This window comes from Lissotriton vulgaris, chromosome 10 (assembly GCF_964263255.1).
Source record: "Lissotriton vulgaris chromosome 10, aLisVul1.2, whole genome shotgun sequence".
Classification (NCBI taxonomy): Eukaryota; Metazoa; Chordata; class Amphibia; order Caudata; family Salamandridae; genus Lissotriton; species Lissotriton vulgaris.
In genome coordinates, this window is record NC_141698.1 from 351,939,728 (window position 1) to 351,954,877 (window position 15,150).

Sequence of the window (15,150 nt, forward strand, 5' to 3'; positions counted from 1 at the left end):
AAAGAATTGGAAACAAACAAGGACTCCCCTACAATGGTTTACCTCCAAGCAGCCATAAACTCCCTTGCGCTAAGAGATCTTTGGGACTCGAGTTGCACGGAGAAGTGTTTTAAGCGTCTGGTCAATAAATGTGTGAAAATAATTTCCTTGGAGGAGGACAAAACAGCACTAACCAAGAGGTCTCATGGGTGGTTTGTGATTCAAGGCTACACCAGCGCCTCACCACAGCCATACCTTAGCACCGGCTTTTCAAGGAAGGTGAAGGAAGACTTTTTGCGGTTGAGGATGGGGGTAATACCATCTCAGCCACATCTTGCCCCCTGGAAGCGCCTGGACTGCAACCCCAAGTGTAGGCTTTGTGAAAATGCTAAGGACGACGTTCTGCATCTGCTGTGTAGTTGCAAAGCTCTAGAGAGTATCCGAAAGAGCTTACTAACACAGCCTTGGAATCAGAGACGTGTGCGAACCCGTAGACAAGCTCTGCTGATGAGCTTTAAGGGAGTAAACATCCAACTAGCATGCAGGCTAGTGCGCTTTATGAAATCAGTCAACACGGGCCTAAACTCAGCAGTTAGTAATTAAATTTGTCATATTGTGAATGGCTTCTGCTCTCAAGACTATTTTCCTTTGATAATCAAAGTCACAATTGATTGTGAAAGACCTTTTTTCCTAGCGTATAGTACTGTACTTCCCGTAGGGTTTTTCTCTCACTTTTTAACTTTTCTAAATGTTTTTTTTTTTTAATTGCTTTTTAAAGGCTTTATTCATGTACTTTTCTTTTTCTTGTTTTTACTGCCTAATTGCAAAGATTTTAATTAATCATGCAATAACGATTATTATTATCATAGGGCAGGGCAGGGAATGGAGGCTTGCTACGTACTGCCTGGTCTATGAGATTCTGATATTTTGCCAGGTCGAAATGTCAGTTTAAAACTGCACACAAAGGCTGCAATTGCAGGCGTGAGACAAGTTTAAAGGGCTACTTAAGTCGGTGACACAAGGTCTGCTGCAGACCCGCTAGTAGAATTTCATTTACAGGCCCTGCTTACCTGTGGTACCCCTCTATTAGGGATTTAAAAGTAAATTAAATGTGCCAATTGGGTGTTAGCCATTTTTAACATGTTTAAAGTAGGGGTGGGCGTAACTGGCCTAATGCAGTGTAGCGTAATCATGTGGAATTACTTAAATATTCTGCAAGATTATGCGTAATTAAGCAAGAAGAGTCATTCTGCATTTAGCGCTATTTCTTAATGCAAAAAGGCCCCTTGCATCCAAAATGAGTGCAAAATGTATTGCTCTAAGACATAATTCTAAATGCAACCGAACAAGAAGAGCAAGCATGAGCAGGTGTTCGCTAAATGTGCTCTTGGAGTAGGATTTTCCCCCAATTTACAGTGTGTCATTTAGCGCTGTTTTCTTATTGAAAAAAGCCCCACTTGTGTGCAAAATGAGCATGTGAAGGCATTTTGCACTAAGAAATAGCACTAAATGTACTGTTGGGGTGAAATGTTCCCCCAACCTACTCCTGGCATCTAGAACTATTCTTAGAGAAGGCCAAGTCCATCACCAATTCTTGCTTGCGATTTGAATGTAAAGCTGTGATTTATTATTTGGCAATAACTAATATTTTCAAAACTCTCCAGTGAATTTTGTTTTTTTTGGTGTCTAAAAAATAATGAAAATAGGAGGTATTTTCATAAATTTGTGTTAATTAGTTTTGAGTCCTGTTTCCTTCTTATTCAGCTGTTTTGGAACTCCTAAATTCTTTGCATTTGTTCCTTAGACAAACCCTCACTGCTCAAAGCCACAGCTACCCAGTTTTGAGTTAAGGTTTTGCAAATGACCCTGATTTGATCAAAGATGGGTTTATGAGTTTATTACACAGTGAGGTCGCACAATAACACCATATAATAAACCGCTTTCATCACAGGCGCTGCTGGGCTGAAGCCTAAAATGCCAGAGGACACCTACATGAGTGATTATGCAGCATGCCACTGCACGGATGGCACCTGCATGCCTTAAACTCCCTAAAACAGGCCTGAGGCTTTGTCAGAGCTGGAATTGTGTCTGATGGTTGGTGCAAGCACTTCTATGAGCTTGCACCCGGCCGTCAGACAGATTCACTGCTTCAGGTTTCTGCTCAATCCTCTAGGAGCTGTATTTAGTTTATTATTAATAACAATAGTAAATAATTTGCTAATATTTTAGGCCTGCGCAAAATTGTAATTACGCTGGCCTAATTTTCGTAATTTTGGAAATTTCGCATTATGCTTGTTATGTGAAATCCCTGAAATTGCACCATTATTCCACAACCTATATTTACGCTGCCATTTGCAGATAAAGGATAGTGTGGGTGAAAAGGAACATAGTAAACAATCAGAAAGCAAGAACTTGTTGTCATGGTAGCATGTTTTTACATTCCATTTTTAGTGCAGGATGTGTCCTCATATCAATCATTTTGCACTACAATATAGCAGTAAATGATGATTTGCATTTTGTCTAATAATGCATATTTGTGCCTAATTTACCCAAATTTCACATAACTATGCAAAAATAAATTACACACATTTCACACCCCTTACTATTATTCACTATTATTATAATTTAAAACAAGCATTGGAAATGCAATAGGTCTCGGATTTATTTGATTTATAGCTAATGGCATTGTAAATGGCAATGTCTTTTAGCCATGTGTTTTGGAGTGTATGCATGTGGTGTGTAGTGGAATTATGTGGGTTGGATTGGAATTGTTAGTTTGTGTGTGTGTGATTGTGTGTGTGGTTGTGTGTGTGGTTGTGTGTGTGTGATTGTGTGTGTGGTTGTGTGTGAGCCTCTTGCATTTTCGTTACTTGCACCTGAGCCCATGGCATTCGGTCCTACGTTGCTGCTCGGATTGGCCCCGCTTGGGGAATGCTTTATAATACTGCGGCCAACAAGTAGTCATTTTGTAATAAAATACAACAATAATATTTTACTTATTTGTCCCTCGTAAAAAAAAATCTTACTCTCTATATTTTCATTAGGGAAAGATAGCGCATGCACTTTTTGTCCTATGACCAATATCCCACACAATGTTACATTGAGACCAAAATTGAGAAAAACTCAGACTCAGATTACGGCTCTTGGCCCAGGCCTTCCAATGCCATATACATGTCTGGCCCATCAGAGTATCTTATCCTCCGTAGATGTTTGTTCTTTCACTGCCCTCTTCCACTGGTCACAGATAGTCGAGCTTTGCCTTTATCCTATGGTTTATCCTTCATTACTGACATACCTGTCTGTCCATCTACCTACCTATGCCTCTGATCCAGCAACCTGCCTACACATTTATCAATATCTATCCGCGGAGTCTGGGACAGACAGGATGGAGGAAAGAGGATCTCCAGGCACCTAGACCCAGGGGGCAAGTAGCCTTGAGGAAAGTGAACCTTAGAGAAAATACCACCGGTTGGACAGTAAAACAAGGGGCATACAAACACAGGGACATAGAAACACAGCGACATGGACAGAGGGAGCAGCGGGATTTAACCTAGAGCAGGGGTGTTTTGGAAAAAAACAGATACAACAACTTGAGAAAAAAAGATACAACGCATAAAAACAGGCAGGCCTGTGCCAATAACAGCCTCACTGTGCCCATTACAGGAACCCTACCATACTACATGTTTAGCTGTATTACTACACACAGCCAACAGTCATTGTTTTTGGGGTGGTTGTTGGCCGCAGTTTTATTACTCATTACATACGTCCTTTTTGTACAACTCCCCTGGACACCTTCTCGGGCCGGGGTCATAAATCATTATCATACATTATCACAATTGGTCATCAGTCAGTGTCATTTGGACATCATAAATCAGGGGTCATAAATCATCAGGTATCATAAGTCATTCTGTCATCGTTTTGTTATCATCATCAATCATTGTCATACCTCGTGGTCATAAATCATTCTGTCACAAATCTGTAATCATTTTTGTTGTCATAAATCATTCTACATGGCCATCATAAATCATCAGCCATAAATCATCGGCTGGTCGTAAATCAGTGATTAGTCTTTTGCTCATTTGCATATCATAGGGTCGTAAACCACCCTGACAGCTTGTAAATTGTTCTTTGTTGTTTTCCACGCCCCTTTGCGTGTGGGGGTGTAGCCTTTTCCCGAAGCCAGGCCCAACTCGCTACCTTGCCAGTCTCTCCTGCGCCCTGCCGTCTGTCGGGGGCTGGGCTGTGAGTGCCATCTTCGTTTGCTACCGTGATTTTTCGTCGGGCGTACTCACCCAGCCGTGAGGCATCCGAGAGTGAGTGGCCCTCCTTCTACACACCGCCCCGTCGGTGTGTGTCATAACCAAACCAATAGACCTTTTGTTTCTGTCATTCATCCCATTGGGTTGGCTTTGCGCTCCCTTCGCGGTCTTTATGGGGGTAGGCTCTTCCCGGAGTTAGGCCTCAGCTTGCTACCATGTTGGATTCTTTTGTGCCCTGCCGACTGTCGGGGGCTGGGCCGTGAGTGCAGTCTCCGTTTGCTATTCCTTTTGTTAGCCTACTGCACTCAGCCGTGAGGCATCCAAAAGTGCATGGCCTTACTTCCGGTGTGTCTCCATCACTAATCGTTGCACCTTAGTCCTTTCCATCCCTGCCAGCACTGCAACGCTGCTGTTGTAGGTGTGGGTGGGTGGGACTCAAAAATGTTGGTGCCGCTCCCCCAGCTCCCTGATGCAAAAGGTGAGCTGTCCATGGCGAGCGTTCCCTTATATGCCCCTCCCCCTTTTGCTCTTCCCTTTGTTCTTGGGGATGGGGAGGCGAGACATTGCCTTGGGCCTTTTCGCCATGCGGCGATTCCCGGCGGCGCTGACCAGCGCAAACCGGCTCTGTTCCTTTTTGGGCTCAGGCGGCTATTACTGCGCCGTCCCTCGAGGCCCACTTCGGGGGCGGCCTCTGCAATAACAGCCTCACTGTGCCCATTACAGGAACCCTACCATACTACATGTGTATCTGTATTACTACACACAGCCAACAGTCATTGTTTTTGTGGTGGTTGTTGGCCGCAGTTTTATTACTCATTACATACGTCCTTTTTGTACAACTCCCCTGGACACCTTCTCGGGCCGGGGTCATAAATCATTATCATACATTATCACAATTGGTTATTAGTCAGTGTCATTTGGACATCATAAATCATGGGTCATAAATCATCAGGTATCATAAGTCATTCTGTTATCGTTTTGTTATCATCGTCAATCATTGTCATACCTCATGGTCATAAATCATCAGGATGTCATAAATCATTCTGTCACAAATCTGTCATCATTTTTGTTGTCATAAATCATTCTACATGGGCATCATAAATCATCAGCCATAAACCATCGGCTGGTCGTAAATCAGTGATTAGTCTTTTGCTCATTTGCATATCTTAGGGTCGTAAACCACCCTGACAGCTTGTAGATTGTTATTTGTTGTTTTCCACGCCCCTTTGCGTGTGGGGGTGTAGCCTTTTCCCGGAGCCAGGCCCAACTCGCTACCTTGCTTGTCTCTCCTGTGCCCTGTCGTCTGTCGGGGGCTGGGCTGCGAGTGCCGTCTCCGTTTGCTACCCCGATTTTTTGTCGGGCGTACTCACCCAGCCGTGAGGCATCCGAGAGTGAGTGGCCCTCCTTCTACACACCACCCTGTCAGTGTGTGTCATAACCAAACCAATAGACCTTTTGTTTCCGCCACGCCGCCCAGCTGCCTTCCGCGTTCTGGGTGATAACACTGTCTCTCATCCACATCTAAAGCCTGCACTTTATGCTTAGAATCAGAATCTTTTTATTTCCGTAATTACCCCTCCCCCCAGGGCCTGGCTGCCTTGTCGGATGCCATGTGCCATCCTCGGGGATCCTTTTTTCTTTTCTTTATTTGATTACATTTTTACATGCTTTCCGGCCTGTATTGTATGTGTATTAATTATAGTTTCACTAATAATTGTAATCAAGTTGTTAATTGGAGAGCACGCGATAACATTGATGTGTCGACGGGTAATTATTCAAAGGGGAAACCTGTTAATTAAGAGGTGGGCTCCATTTTACAAACTAACACAGCATTTGCAGAGTTGAGGGTTCACCTGACTTCTCAGGGTCACACAGCAGAAGCGGTTCTCTCTGGCAAGGTTAGGTTAGGTGTACGTGAATGACCGAGGCTAAGTCAACCTTCCTCGTACTTTGTTACATATTTCGACTACTTTTGTACATTTACCGGTGCACAAAACATGAGTTATAGTCGCAGTTTCAGGCTGGCTCAAAGTGCTCCTTTTGAACTGTATTCTGAATACCAGCACGACCACCACAAAATGCAAATAATAACGTTTATTGAGGCCCCCTCTCTCTGTACTTGGCACAGGCCTGCCTGTTTTTATGCATTGTATCTTTTTTTCTCAAGTTGTTGTATCTGTTTTTTTTCCAAAACACTCCTACTCTAGGTCAAAACCCGCTGCTCCCTCTGTCCCATGTCGCTGTGTTTCTATGTCCCTGTGTTTCTATGTCCCTGTGTTTCTATGCCCCTTGTTTTCCTGCCAGTGTGTGCCTTTACCTATTTTCCAGCCTCCGAAGTATTTGAAAGCGGGGTCCGTCTCCCCCGCCTCAGAGCCCGTCCCCTGTAGAGCTATAGAGCCCCCTGCAGTGTTCCCTCACTCCCGCCATGTTCGCTGTTGTATTGCTCTTGCTCGCACCTGGTCGCACTCAGGGCAAAGTTTGATTAGCTACATATCTAGCGTGCGTGCCTGATTTATTCTGCAGCAATCAGATACATCGGTGCCTACCTTTGCAGAAAAAATGCGCCCCTACCCAAACCCGCCTTCTAACATTTTACTGATGGCGGCACTGCTCTTGCCCTATACTGTCTTGCCCCATTCTTTGGCCTAGCCCCATGCAGCTTTCATCATTCGAAGCCACCGCTTACCCGCATGACCGTGACTTGTCCTCGCATCACCGGCTCGAGGGCACCTTCCTGCCTTTCCAGCGGCCCAGGTCGAGGTGTCTTGCTCCCCTGTATGGCTGCTCCTCCTGTATACCGCCATTCTGGCTCCGGGTGCATTTGCGGGGGGCTTGTCCTGCTTGACGTTGTGGGGCCTCAGGTGCCCATCGCCTGCTCCTTACATCGTCGTGGTCGAGATGGCTGGACAATTCTAATTCCTTGTTCGCCTCTTTGCCGCTGTCGGGTTTATCGTCTCTCTCCCCGTGCCTCAGGAGAGAGTGGAGATCGATTTCTCATGACCAGCACCGTTCTCGCTTCCGGTGCGTCCGGGTAGCCGTTCTGACACCCTGCTCTGACTCACTCGCCCTGCTCTTGATTCCTGACCTCGTAGATCCAGGTTCCCGCTGGGTGCAGCCTGGACCTCGTCGCGATGCTGCCTGGGGGCTGGGGATTACTTTGTCCCTCCTCCACTGTTGCCTGGGGAGCTGGGGGCCTTTCTCACACCTCTGGTCCCCTCAGGCTTGGCCTTCCCAGATCCGGCGGGGCCCGGGGGCATGCTACGGGTGAAAGGCTCGGAATCCATCGCCTCCTCATCCGGCAACACGTTTTCTCAGACTGCATTCTCTGTCTCACTGTAGCTGGATGCATGCTGGTCCGCTTTGTCTGTCTTTTCTTCAGGGTGCCGCGGAGCCCACCTACGTACCAGCATGCCGCCACTCCCTATTAAGCCCAGAGGCTGCATAGATCTACACGGGGGTATGAACAACGGGCTATGGCACCAGTAGAGGACAGTTCGGTCCATGGACATCCTCATTTCTTCCACTCCTCTGGTGAGGTACCTTCAGCCGTGCCGTGTTGTGGGGGAACCAGGTCATCAGCTTTTTGGGTCACCCGGGTCATGCTGTAAGAGCGCTCCCATCTCTGTGCTGCAACGGAGCTGGCGAAATTCAGGAGTCCTGCTGACCCGGCGCAGTTGGTTGCTCCTGCTGGGGGCTGATGGCCTTGGCTCGTTGTTGCACGGTCAGTTCTGAAATTCTTCCGGCGCCCCTCAGCAGCACTCAAAAATGTTGGTGCTGCTCCCCCAGCTCCCTGATGCAAAAGGTGAGCTGCCCAGGGGGAGCGTTCTTTTATATCCCCTCCCCCTTTTGCTCTTCCCTTTGTTCTTGGGGAAGGGGAGGCGAGACATTGCCTTGGGCCTTTTCGCCATGCGGCGATTCCCGGTGGCGCTGACCAGCGCAAACCGGCTCTGTTCCATTTTGGGCTCAGGCAGCCATTACGGCGCCAGCCCTCGAGGCCCCCTTCGGGGGCGGCCTCTGCAAGTACAGAGAGAGGGGGCCTCAATAAACGTTATTACTTGCATATTGAGGGGGTCGTATTGGTATTCAGAATACAGTGCAAAAGGAGCACTTTGAGCCAGCCTGGAACTGTGACTATAACTCATGTTTTGTGTGCCGGTGAATGTACAAAAGTAGTCGAAATATGTAACAAAGTACGAGGAAGGTTGACTTAGCCTCGGTCAGTTACGTACACCGAACCTAACCTTGCCAGAGAGAACCCGCTTCTGCTGTGTGACCCTGAGAAGTCAGGTGAACCCTCGACGCTGCAAATGCTGTGTTAGTTTGTAAAATTGAGCCCACCTCTTAATTAACAGGTTTCCCCTTCGAATAATTACCCGTCGACACATCAAGGCTATCGCGTGTTCTCCAATTAACAACTTGATTAAAATTATTAGTGAAACTATAATTAATACACATACAATACAAGCCGGAAAGCATGTAAAAATGTTATCAAATAAAGAAAATAAAAAAGAATCCCCGAGGATGGCACATGGCATCCGACAAGGCAGCCAGGCCCTGGGGGGAGGGGTAATTACGGAAATAAAACGATTCTGAACTTAAGCATAAGGTGCAGGCTTTAGATGTGGATGAGAGACAGTGTTTCCACCCAGAACGCGGAAGGCAGCAGGCACTGCATGCGGATAAGTTCCTTTTTGAAGCGTGATGCGACCCCAGCCTGAGAAGCAGCAGGCACTTTCTGTGCACTTATAATGGTTGCATATAGACTCCAAGTCAGTAAATTTGGGCAGACACTTAATAAAGGAGTGCTGATTGTGACAGCGTGTTTGCACCACCTCAGAATAAGAGCAGACAATCAATCCACATATGTGTATTGTGGGAGCATGATGTCACTGGAGTCTGACAACCAGGAAGTACTTCTTACAGATGTGAATATTGTAGAGTTATTGTGTCATTACAACATGAAAACATGAAAAAACAACGACAATATGGGCAGAACTTGTGGAATTTCACTAAGCGGAATTCTGCAATGGAAGAAAAAATGCAAGTCGTGCTGCTCACGCTGCGATGTTGCGCCAGAATCGCATTCAGTGCTGAAAAATCTGCGGGAATGTCAACACATGGTGCGCAAAAGCACGCAGCCATTCGGGTTTGATTTTGCTGCTGTTCGAGCCCTCTGACCGCAACTGCTTCTGCGACCAATCGGGTTAAAAAAATCAAGCTGGATGGCTTCCTAGCTATTGGAAAACGCACTGGGGATGCCAAACCTTCCTTGTGTTCTCCAGCTCACTTGCTGGAGCCTCATGTTGTTCCGGTTGTCATCGCATTGATCAAATTGTGAATTGTGGAAGCATGACGTCACTGCTGCGAGGCATTGTCTACAGATGTGTGTATTCCAGAGACATGACGTCACTGCTGCCAGGCATTATCTACAGATGTGTGTATTCCAGAGACATGACGTCAATACTGCCAGGCATGGTCTGCAGATGTGTGTTTGTGGAAGCCTGACGTCACTGCTGCCAGGCATAGTCTACATATGTGTATCTGTGGAAGAGTGACGTCACTGCTGCCAGGCCTGGTCTACAGATGTGTATCTGTGGAAGAGTGATGTCACTGCTGCCAGGCATGGTCTACAGATTTGTATCTGTGGAAGACTGACGTCACTGCTGCCAGGCATGGTCTGCAGATGTGTGTTTGTGGAAGCCTGACGTCACTGCTGCCAGGCATGGTCTGCAGATGTGTGTTTGTGGAAGCATGACGTCACTGCTGCCAAGCATGGTCTGCAGATGTGTGTTTGTGGAAGCATTGTGTCGCTCTTAAAGCTAGAAAAGTGCTGTCAGTTGATACCAGTGTGTTTGTTGTGATAGAAGCGTGAGGCTGCAGTGACTTGTAAAGCAGCAAGATGTTCACAAGCGTGGTGTGGTGTATTCCACCCGCATTTTGTCTCCCGAACATGGGCCGCAGCAGGTAGTTCATACAGAAATGATAGTGTGGGGCATTCATGCTCTAAAGCAGCAAGCAGGCTGCACTGATGTGCAGAAACATGAGACAGTGCACAAGATTCACAAGAGGTGTTTACTGTGGTGGTGGTGCGCTTGTAAGCACAGGCTTCAATTCTAAAGAGTGAGTCACCTAATGCAATTTCACAATAGCTGGCATCATCACACAATCACACAAATGAATGACAATCCTTTTCTTACCATCTAGAGGGCGAGAGGTCTTCCCCCCCTTTGACCTACAATGTACACACCTAGCTGCAGCACGCCCATTAACCCTCGAGCTATCTCAAGCTCCTTGAAGCCATGCCTACGGCACTGGGGACTCTCACATCGGAAGCCTAGACCGCTTGTGACAGCGCCTTGACTTTCACATGTCCCCGGCGCGCAAGGGTGTGCGAGAGACGGGCACACATGTGTCCCTCCTCCCATGCAGCACTGAGGGGTGGACAGATGGGAGGAGGGCGGGTTGGAACTGGGTCAGCTCACAGCTGCAGGGTTCATTATGATGGTGGTTGCACACCCCAGGGGTTCTGGTGTTGGGTTAGTGCCGTGTCTGTTTAAGAACCGGTGGAGCTGAAGGATGGCAGCGGGGGGAGGCCAGGGGCTCTCCGTGCTGCCTGTGCCAACTCTTTACACTGTTGGTGATTTGTAGGCCTGAGGGGGGCACATGTCGGGTTCCTGTTGGTGATTTGTAGGCCTGAGGGGGGCACATGTCGGGTTCCCACAGAGGCAACACGGAAGACCTCTTGCGATGCTTGCACCTCACACAACTAAAACCACAAAGAGACACAGAACGCAAACACACAAAGTCAATACACAGCAACACCATAATCTAAAACTAGAGGTAGAAAGTGGATTCCTCTATCCCATTGATCTGACAACAGACGGGGGGGTAGAATGATGCACGCGATAGGGAAAGCGGAGACACCGAGAAGAGGCGCTGACAGGGAGAGCTGTGCCGTGAAATGGATTTTTTTAAAAAAGAAGCTCGAGAGTGGCCACTGCCAGTATATATCTTCAATTATCGCGGCTGTCAAGCCGCGATAATTGAAGATATATGGCTCTGGTGCACGTAACAGACACCACTAGGCCATAGACTGAGCTACGCAACCGGCCTATTGCGTGTTCTGTTAAAAAACAGCACGCACGCATAGGCCAATGAAAATGGACCTTGAAAATAACACGCACGAGCTACGTGGAATTTCAGGTCCATTTTCAAAACACCGGGAAAAGAACTCTCGCTGCGCGACACTGCATGCGCAGTGTACGCTAGGCCCGAGCCCTAAAAAGAGGCAGAAAAAAAGGATGGTGGAGTACCAACAATGATTAAGTTATGCTGGCCCTTTGCTGTACTAGATTGATACATCTGACACAGCACAAAATACTGGTCAGGTGCATCATAGGTGCTGCACAAGCACAGAACTGCGATTGAGGTAAGAATACCCTTTAATGCATACATTTTTGGGAAATTTCCACTTCAAAGTTACAGATACTGTTTTCCACATCAGCTTGAGATGTAGAATGAATCATCTTGAAAGGAGCCAGAAAAATGTTAGTTGGAGGTGGTGTTGTTGGACTTAGTAATCAATTATGTTTTATGATTTATTAGGTGGTAGCCTTTGCCTTTTAACAATCTTTCCATTGAACACAAGCTACACATTATGTTTTAATATTGAAGTATGTTAATACATTAAACTTGCATTTCCAGAAACTAGCTACCCTACTAGATATTCCTTGTCTACACCTTTTCCCTTGACCATGTATAGTACTCACCTGCCTTTTGGCTAGATCAATGCAGATACAACATACATACATAACATGCACACTATGACGCCATCCATCGCTAGGAACTATTTACCTGTGCAGGTTAAGATTAAGCCCTGACATGAAAAGGACAAATGCTTCTGTTAAGTCCAAGGAGATAGAATTATTTAAAGGAGGCAGGCAGCAGGTTTCTTCCGTTTGTTGTCCATACTTAGACCATCTGAATGCCCCTTTCTTTGTTTTTTTGTTTTTTTAGAACAGTGTTTTAGATACAGGATACAGGGTGATTGTGTTATGGAGAAACGTCAGGGCAAATCCTCTGCAACGACATCTCCATCTTCCTTTTCTGCATGGTCACCCTGTTTTTTTTAACCTTTTTCTGGACACTATTTGTGCTGGTTTTAGGACCCTGTGCACTTTACCCTTGCTGAAAACCAGAGCAGTATAGAGCATGCGCTTCCCCTCTAAATCGTGTGCTGCACATCTGAAGCCCATATTTGGCTTTATTAAAATATCCTATAATATTTTATGCAACAAGCAGAAGCAGGAAAAATACGCAAACATCTCTGCTAGCCGTTGGGAGAAATAAAGAATAATTGCCCCACTTTCCTCGTGTTGCAATCGGACGTACGGGCAGTGAAACTCATATCTATGTGACGTACCGTCGAGTCTATTTATTATTGCTTTTTGATCCCAGGCCAAGAGGAAGGGGAACGGCCGTTTCAGATATAAAGGGCTCCTTTGGGTGTGGGTGGCACGCGCAGCTCTGGCACGTGCCCAGGGGACCAGAGATGCTGGGCTGGCACCGAATCTTACTTGGGCTCTCTGTTGCTGCTCTGACCGCTGCCTCTACTCTCCCCAAACAAACCTGGCAAGTTCAAGATGCTGTTGACTTCTACAATAACGCATCCGTCGCCGACTATGTTTTTAAACTGGTAGAGTTCGCCGGTTATGGCTTGGTAAGTGAAGTATCCTGGTAACTAGAAGTGAAGCGTTTTTTTTTTAATTGTAGGGAATTATTTGGAGTTTAGTAAATGAGTGAACACACTTTATGATCATACTTAATTCATTAGTGAGTGGACGCTTTCTAGTGGCTCCCTGGTTCTATAAAGCCAACAGGAGTGGGTGTGAACTGTGTAAGAGACAGTTCGCAGACAATAAGAGCATAGTATGTACAACCATTTCACGCACTTGTTAGTCAGCATACGTGTATGCATGGTATTAGGCTACTAATCAGGAATCAAGAGTAAATTACGCTTGTCAAAATTCACGAATTTAGCATTACAAAAAATTCTTCTAATTCACAAAATGTTGGGCCACTTTTTGCTCGGGGGGGGGGGGGGGGGGGGGGGGGAAGGTTTGTTGAAAAAACTCTCTTGCTGAGACACATTTTCTCGTCAGTCAGCTGCCAGTAGCTCGTGTGACTTTTTTAAGCGAAATAAGTTATTGTGTGAAATTTTCACTCGAATTACTGAAAAGCCACGTTTCACTCCCTTTGAGTAATTGTGCATAATTTTCACAGAAATTTACAGGAAATAAAATATTTAGTTTTACTCAACCTTAATATTGCACAGAGCTGTTAAGCCTCACATATTCTTGGAATTGTATAATATTATGATTGAATGTGCCATATATGTAAACTCTGGGATTGCCATTGTTCGTTATTGTTTTTCCCTCAGAATGAGTCTACGAGACCCCCGCAGCTACGGTTCACATTGAAAGAGACTGACTGCCTGAAGTCAGAGAACAAAACTGTAGAAGAATGTGACATCAGAGAGGGAGGGGTAAGTAAAACCGGAAATGTCTTTGTTAACAGGCTATGATACAATAAAGTCAGACCAATTGGTTTTGTCAGTGCTTTTTCTCTTGTTCTCCGAAAGGTGATTTTCACGTGTGAATACATCACATTTGGGACAAACAAGTGTTTGTCTGTCCCTCCCTAGTATGGGCAGAAATAACTTTCTCTTTACTCCAAGACCACGGTTCTGACTCCCTTGAGACCCGAGGAAGTGACGTCATGTTTGTCTTGGAGCTGGTGGGGTGACATTGCTGTGGCACCCATCATAGTCCATGCTTCTTAGTGTCTGTAAGTCAGGGTCACAGCGCATTTCCTTTCGACTAAATAGGGAGAGGATTTAGGACTTGCAGCAGTAACTTAAAAATAGGAAAAAATGATATGCTTGGAAAGGGTACTGGGGCATGATTCACAGAACTAACTTAAGACAAAATCCTAAACTTACTACCATTTTGGTATTCACAGAAGGCACTTACTCATTTTGGTATTCACAGAAGGCACTTACTCATTTCGGTATTCACAGAAGTTAGGAGTCCTAACTTTAGGACTCCGAAATGCCTTCTGTGAATACCGTAAGTCTTAAAAATAGGATTTTTCTCAGTTTAGGAATGGTAAATTTAGGACTCTTAACTTTAGGACTCCTAAACTGAGAAAAATCCTAACTTTAAGACTTAAAGTTAGGATTTTTCTCACTTTAGGAGTAGTAAAGTTAGGACTCCTAACTTTACTACTCCTAAACTGAGAAAGATCCTAACTTTAAGACTTTTGGTATTCACATAAGTCATTTTTGAGTCCTAAAGTTAAGAGTCCTAACTTTACTACTCCTAAACTGAGAAAAATCCTATTTTTAAGACTTTTGGTATTCACAGAAGGCATTTAGGAGTCCTAAAGTTAGGAGTCATAACTTTACTACTCCTAAACCGAGAAAAATCCAATTTTTAAGACTTTCGGTATTCACAGAAGGCATTTAGGAGTCCTAAAGTTAGGAGTCCTAACTTTACTACTCCTAAACCGAAAAAAATCCTATTTTTAAGACTTTCGGTATTCACAGAAGGCATTTAGGAGTCCTAAAGTTAGGAATCCTAACTTTATACTCCTAACCTGACAAAAATCCTAACTTTAAGACTTACGGTATTCACAGAAGGCATTTAGGAGTCCTAAAGTTAGGACTCCCAACTTCTGTCAATATCAAAATGAGTAAGTGCCTTCTGTGAATACCAAAATGGTAGTAAGTTTAGGATTTTGTCTTTAGTTAGTTCTGTGAATCGGGCCCCTGGTGAGTAAGGCAAGACAGGCCAATGCCTGGTTCCCATTTGGGTAAAAGGGGAAACAAAAGATTTGGGAAATGTGATGCGAA

General features: G+C 45.5%; 1 protein-coding gene across 2 annotated transcripts in view; it reads left to right on the forward strand.

The window, feature by feature from the left end:
• Nucleotides 1–12,697: 12,697 nt before the first annotated feature.
• The window catches only part of LOC147685236 (cathelicidin-related antimicrobial peptide Bf-CRAMP-like), a 33,296-nt gene continuing 30,843 nt past the window's right edge, over nucleotides 12,698–15,150 (forward strand). Inside the window, exons 1-2 of one of the 2 annotated variants that reach the window (XM_086941132.1) lie at nucleotides 12,698–12,957; nucleotides 13,678–13,782. In XM_086941132.1, coding sequence (XP_086797258.1) covers nucleotides 12,790–12,957; nucleotides 13,678–13,782 — 273 coding nt within the window. In that variant the 5' untranslated portion in view covers nucleotides 12,698–12,789. The remainder of the gene's footprint in view (nucleotides 12,958–13,677; nucleotides 13,783–15,150) is intronic. The other variant, XM_086941133.1, reaches the window with a different exon arrangement.